The sequence below is a fragment of the Eleginops maclovinus genome, chromosome 3, assembly GCF_036324505.1.
Source record: "Eleginops maclovinus isolate JMC-PN-2008 ecotype Puerto Natales chromosome 3, JC_Emac_rtc_rv5, whole genome shotgun sequence".
NCBI classification, from domain to species: Eukaryota; Metazoa; Chordata; class Actinopteri; order Perciformes; family Eleginopidae; genus Eleginops; species Eleginops maclovinus.
In genome coordinates this window covers 981,454-988,045 of record NC_086351.1, presented here as the reverse complement: position 1 = coordinate 988,045, position 6,592 = coordinate 981,454, and the positions used below count along the sequence as shown (strand labels likewise).

General features: G+C 41.7%; 1 protein-coding gene across 1 annotated transcript; it reads left to right on the top strand.

Moving 5' to 3' along the window:
* Nucleotides 1-2,495: 2,495 nt before the first annotated feature.
* Nucleotides 2,496-5,971, top strand: cd83 (CD83 molecule). Its single transcript, XM_063880157.1, has 5 exons — nt 2,496-2,620; nt 2,940-3,067; nt 3,734-3,962; nt 4,503-4,609; nt 4,711-5,971. Exons 1-5 carry the CDS (start codon nt 2,578-2,580, stop codon nt 4,858-4,860), a joined length of 657 nt encoding a protein of 218 aa, XP_063736227.1. The 5' UTR covers nt 2,496-2,577; the 3' UTR covers nt 4,861-5,971.
* The last annotated feature ends 621 nt before the right edge of the window (nt 5,972-6,592 follow it).

Below are 6,592 nucleotides of genomic sequence, written 5' to 3'. Positions count from 1 at the left end.
TAAATAATAAACAAATCAATAACCGACTTCTGGGGTGGACACTCTGCGTGTTCTGCTGTTCACAAGCATGTGTTCAATCGTCTCTCTGGCACAGAGCCCTCTGAGTGCCTCTCATTACCTACCTGTGATACCAAGCACACTGAACAAAAGCATCCTTCGGTTGCGGATCGTATTTATGTTGTTATCTCGCTTCGGCAAATGGGGAGATCACGAGCCAAGTTTAACACCAGCTGCTTTCATCAGTTCCAGGTGTGTGAATGCGAGCGCAACTGGAAGGTGCGCGCGCATACAGCCCACCCCAGAGCGGAGGATGGGCGGCACCTTCATCTCCCTCTGTCAGCCGGATGAATGGAGGGTCCGAGGGGAAATGACTAGATACACAGATGTAGACTTTACTGATCCCAGTAAGCAGGTGAAAGATACATCGTTTGAAAAATATAGAGTAGAAGATAAATGAACATCTCAAAACAGAAAATAAAACAGAACAAATCAAATATATATAAAAACTGACCGTGAACAATATGTGCACTGTCCAGAGGGGGGAGAAGTGCTCAGACCTGTACTCAGTAAAAGTAGAAGTGCTCAGACCTGTACTCAGTAAAAGTAGAAGTACTCAGACCTGTACTCAGTAAAAGTAGAAGTACTCAGACCTGTACTCAGTAAAAGTAGAAGTACTCAGACCTGTACTCAGTAAAAGTAGAAGTACTCAGACCTGTACTCAGTAAAAGTAGAAGTACTCAGACCTGTACTCAGTAAAAGTAGAAGTACTCAGACCTGTACTCAGTAAAAGTAGAAGTACTCAGACCTGTACTCAGTAAAACTAGAAGTGCTCAGATCTGTACTCAGTAAAAGTAGAAGTACTCAGACCTGTACTCAGTAAAAGTAGAAGTACTCAGACCTGTACTCAGTAAAAGTAGAAGTGCTCAGACCTGTACTCAGTAAAAGTAGAAGTACTCAGACCTGTACTCAGTAAAAGTAGAAGTGCTCAGATCTGTACTCAGTAAAAGTAGAAGTACTCAGACCTGTACTCAGTAAAAGTAGAAGTACTCAGACCTGTACTCAGTAAAAGTAGAAGTACTCAGACCTGTACTCAGTAAAACTAGAAGTACTCAGACCTGTACTCAGTAAAAGTAGAAGTGCTCAGACCTGTACTCAGTAAAAGTAGAAGTACTCAGACCTGTACTCAGTAAAAGTAGAAGTACTCAGACCTGTACTCAGTAAAAGTAGAAGTACTCAGACCTGTACTCAGTAAAAGTAGAAGTACTCAGACCTGTACTCAGTAAAACTAGAAGTGCTCAGATCTGTACTCAGTAAAAGTAGAAGTACTCAGACCTGTACTCAGTAAAAGTAGAAGTACTCAGACCTGTACTCAGTAAAAGTAGAAGTACTCAGACCTGTACTCAGTAAAACTAGAAGTACTCAGACCTGTACTCAGTAAAAGTAGAAGTACTCAGACCTGTACTCAGTAAAAGTAGAAGTGCTCAGACCTGTACTCAGTAAAACTAGAAGTACTCAGACCTGTACTCAGTAAAACTAGAAGTACTCAGACCTGTACTCAGTAAAACTAGAAGTACTCAGACCTGTACTCAGTAAAAGTAGAAGTACTCAGACCTGTACTCAGTAAAAGTAGAAGTACTCAGACCTGTACTCAGTAAAAGTAGAAGTACTCAGACCTGTACTCAGTAAAACTAGAAGTACTCAGACCTGTACTCAGTAAAAGTAGAAGTGCTCAGACCTGTACTCAGTAAAACTAGAAGTACTCAGACCTGTACTCAGTAAAAGTAGAAGTGCTCAGACCTGTACTCAGTAAAACTAGAAGTACTCAGACCTGTACTCAGTAAAAGTAGAAGTACTCAGACCTGTACTCAGTAAAAGTAGAAGTACTCAGCCCTGTACTCAGTAAAAGTAGAAGTACTCAGACCTGTACTCAGTAAAAGTAGAAGTACTCAGATCTGTACTCAGTAAAAGTAGAAGTACTCAGACCTGTACTCAGTAAAAGTAGAAGTACTCAGACCTGTACTCAGTAAAAGTAGAAGTACTCAGACCTGTACTCAGTAAAAGTAGAAGTACTCAGATCTGTACTCAGTAAAAGTAGAAGTACTCAGACCTGTACTCAGTAAAAGTAGAAGTACTCAGATCTGTACTCAGTAAAAGATCAGTCACATCATTCATCCTAATCTGCCTAGCAACTAAAGGCGTTACATGTAGTGGAGTAAAAGTACATGATTTACCTCTGAACTGTAGAGGAGTAGAAGAACAAAGTAATGAAAATACTCAGGTAAAGTACAAGTACCTCAAAATTGTACTTAAGTACAGTACCCAAGTAAATGTAGCCTACTCCGACAAATGAACAGGGCCATATTACAGATAACGCAATTTAAAGTAGGACATATTTTTCATTAAATGTGCAATAGTTGGCGAATAAATGAAATATAAATGTAAAAACATAAAATAAAGTTCAGTTTTAATCTATAAACAACGGTTTCCCTTTTACACTGGACCCGCCCACGTGTTATATTATATATAGGCCTACAGGGTGTACAACGTCCCACACCGTCTCCGTCTACAAACAGCACCATGTCTCCACAGCTCCTGAGCCTGTCTCTGCTGGTTTCCCTGTGTAAGTAGCCTGCTGTTTAATCCTACAGTTCTTACTAACGTCAGACTTCATGCAAAGTTCTCGAAATGATTGCATAACAACGACTGTAAGTGTTTGTTTGTAACAGTCAGACTACACATGCATCGATAGAAAGTATTTGATATAAAGAGCTGCCACTAACACGTAAACAAGGGTTACGTAATGCTCAAGTAGGAAGTAGGAGTGCAGCAAGAATACAACTGCTCTATCTACTTTGCACAATGCTCTGCAGGTGGAGATACATAAGTATTGCAGGTTTAACAAACTGAACAAAGACATGTAATGTGTGTGTGTTCTCCAGGTGTGGGGATCATGGCAGTTGGAGAGGAAACGTTGGAGGTCACAGCTGTGGTTTCTGCAAACTGTACCCTTCAATGCACCGCTCGATACCAGCCCGGTGTCCAGTACATCGCAGTGCGGTGGTACAAGGTAAACACGGCGGGCTTTTTCTAATCTGCAAATACTGCTGGGAAATATCAAGCAGCGAGTGGAGGGAGAGACTACGTGTCTGTTTCCGATCAGTTGGATGATTCAGCTAAGGCTTACACTACTTTCAGTATCGTTTTCTAATAATTGAGAAATAAGTACTCGGATCCTGTACTTGAGTAAAAGTAGAAATACTGTGGTTTTAAAGTACCCCATTACAAGTATAGAAGTATTTTCAGCAAAATATACTTCAAAAGGTAGTAGTAAAAGTATGCAGATTGGCTCTTTTCACAGTAGCATATTCACATCTGTATATTTAGAGAAGTACAACGCTTGTTAAAAGTGTTGGTAACAGATCCTGTACTTAAGACAAAGTACAAATACTATGGTCTTGAAATATTCCATTACTAGTAAAAGTCCTGAGTTTGAAAGTCAAAAAGTATTGGCATCAAAATATACTGTAAGCAAAGTAAAAGCTGAATGTACTTCTAATATGAAAAGTGAAAGCAGCTGTTCAGCAGAGGGGATCTGTTCACAGTGGGACAACATCCTGTGTTTGTACGAGCATTTCAGTGTTGTAGTTTTTACATGTGGGGCAAAGTGTGTCCGTGTAGATCAGCAGTACAGTACTGCATCATACAGTATCCTTCAGTTCTGGTGTGGTTGCAGGTCTCAGACTCCCCGGAGCCTAGTCTCTCGGGCCTCCTGAGCAGAAACCTCCCTAACGGCACCACTCGGTGGTATGTGGGGGTGCAGCGGGAGTTGGATCTGCAGGGGGAAAGCCGAGACATCCTCCTGCCCAATGTCACCTGCGCAGACCGCGGCAGGTACACCTGTCACCTGGCAGCCCCGGTGGGGGAGCAGAACCGGGAGGGGCAGGTGACCCTCACCCTCACAGGTAAAAACACTCGTAACGCAGATGACTTTTTTATTTAAAGACCATTTGTTTGGCCCGTGTAGCCTATAGCACACAGATAGAGGACATGCTTAAAGGGCCCCATCTTCAGGTCTGTATTAGTGTCTGTGACATGTCTCCATGCTCTAATGTTGAAACAGGGAAGCTACTTCGACATCAGGACTTTTAAATATTTATAGGTTTGCATATTTATTAGTTTTTCTGAAATGAACTTTTCATTTCCTGATCATAATTAAAAACCTGAGCTCAAGTTATTCTCAGTGCCGGTCTTACATGTATTAGTACTTTTCCAAGGTAAAGTATCTGAATACTCTCTCCAGCTGCTCCGTGTGTTAAACTGTGGCTGCAGTTATCCATCGTGGACTCTCTGTATCAGTAAAATGTCTATACGGATTATGTGTCTTGTTTTTTTGGACTCCGGAGCTGCTGTCACGCTCAGATTACCGACGTGGCATTCATAAAGGTCTAATCTGATTTTATGGAGGTCATGCATGAACTAAAGAACTGTAATTTGCATTTCAGATTGTCCCACAGAAAGTCCCACTGAAAAACTGATGACAGACAACTACATGGTGATTTTCGCCTCGGTGTTGCTGCTGCTTGCACTTTTAATTTTCCTCATAAGCTACGTAAGTGTGTCTACTCAAAACATTCCCCCTGTTTACAGCACATCAGCTTCTCTTACTACATGTGTCTCACCTTCACTGTCCCCTGTGTCTCTCCACTACAGAGGAGTCTGACCCACACCCTCAGAGACAGAAACGTGACGACACAAAAAGAAGCTTTCCTGCATGCAAACAAACCGCTTGATGAAAAGGACTTAGACTCGATTAAAATCCTGGGTCCTAAAGTGTCTAAAGAGAAGCAGTACTGGGTCTGAAGACTAAGATGAGGCTGGAAACTGCATTCCCTGAAGACCCCACAAAATAGCTTCTTTTCAACGTAAGGATCCACACTGTCTATTGGAGACACTTCAGTTCGGATGGCATTAGCAGTACGGCCGTGCTACAAACTCACCACCCGATGCAGTAATGCTTTCTAATTAACAAAGCCTTCAAATTGAATTCTTCACTCAAGGATCGAAACAACTCTCCAGAAGCTAAAGCCAGATGTGGAGCCAGAGCGGGCTGACCCTCCGCGGGTAGGAAACTGGACGTGGAGCTGGTCGACGTGGTGGATCAGAAGGGCAGCGAACCCCGACCCTCCCGATCTATGTGTGGGAGAGTCCCTGGAATAGACACTGATCAACATCCGTTTTAGGATGCATCCATACCGTGTCATTATAATGTTGCTGCTGGTAAGGGTGGAGGCCTTGGAAGAAACACTGACCCTTAATCTGCTCCCGATGGCCTTGCAGGGTAGCTTGGTGTGAAATTTGACTAAATTATCTCAACTAAATTCCCACTTACTAGTTTTTTTCGAAAGCTGTGAAAGATTGGTTCAGATCGAATCCTCTGAGGAAGAAACAATCTATTAAGTGGAACTGGAGTTAAGAAGCGTTGGTTATTAAAAGAAGTCAGCGAAAGTAAGATAAGGGACCACTGAACAGCAGACCAACTCAAGGCGTTATTTCTAGACAATAATTAGAGAGTTTTTGCACAGCGTTTAAAGTCCTCAACCAGTCACATGGGGGGGGGAGGAAATCAGCCAAAAACAATACAAACATAACTTTATTAATCGTTTCCACGCTGACAGAGACTGCGGATAGAACTACAGTACAGTTTTGAGCTCTTGAGTTTTGATTCTGACGTACTGTTATGGATGCATGGCAGTATATTACAGTTAGCTCCACCTCTACCGGCAGCAAACTTCACATCAACACAAAATGGGCGTTCTCCATAATGACTTTTTGTTCATCCAGTATTTGTTCTTGTTGTTTTGTACTTTTATACAGTAAGAAAAGAACGCAGGACTTTCACTTCTACAGTGTTGTATAATAAAGTTAAAGATCTGAATCACACCTCTGAAAATAAACGCACAGATGAATATTTCCAGGAAGTTGATCTGAATTACAGGACCCTGACTGTTTGTCCTGTTTGTCCTGTTTGTCCTGTTTGTTTGTCCTGTTTGTCCTGTTTGTTTGTCCTGTTTGTCCTGTTTGTCCTGTTTGAAACCGTGAGATATTTATAAGACAAGGGCAGGGCGTGGAGCTGTAATCTGCTGAAGCTACGTTTCCAGACTGATAATGAAGGTTTTACTAAGTCTGTAGTGTGGACAGGAGTGGAGCAGGTATTCAGATCCAGTACTAAAAGTACTAATACTACACTGTCAAAATACTACAATGCAAGTAAAAGTCCCGCAGTGAGAATGGTACTTAAGTTGAGCTATAATCAGAAACGTGCTCATTGCAGAACAGTCTCAAAATGATTTCAAACATGGCTGTTATATTTGTAAGGAGCCCTATTGGTTTTTTGGGGGGGATTCCTCTCCTGTAATTCAGTTGTTAGTGCTTGTCAATGGTCTGCAAAGGCCACGTATGTTCCCTCCAGAGGGAGTGTATCTCCCACTGTGAGGAATAGGGCTCCTTTAACTTTATTATTTAAAGCAAATCATTGAATGAAAAGAAGCAAAGCATTTTTCTATAGTATAATAATCAATATTCAAATTGATAC

Bases quoted from the DNA above. Each gene is read 5' to 3' on its own strand.
- cd83 (XM_063880157.1), top strand. From the start codon at position 2,578: ATGTCTCCACAGCTCCTGAGCCTGTCTCTGCTGGTTTCCCTGT. The intron at 2,621-2,939 runs GTAAGTAGCCTG...TGTGTTCTCCAG, and splicing joins GTCTCTGCTGGTTTCCCTGT to GTGTGGGGATCATGGCAGTT. The intron at 3,963-4,502 runs GTAAAAACACTC...TTTGCATTTCAG, and splicing joins GGTGACCCTCACCCTCACAG to ATTGTCCCACAGAAAGTCCC.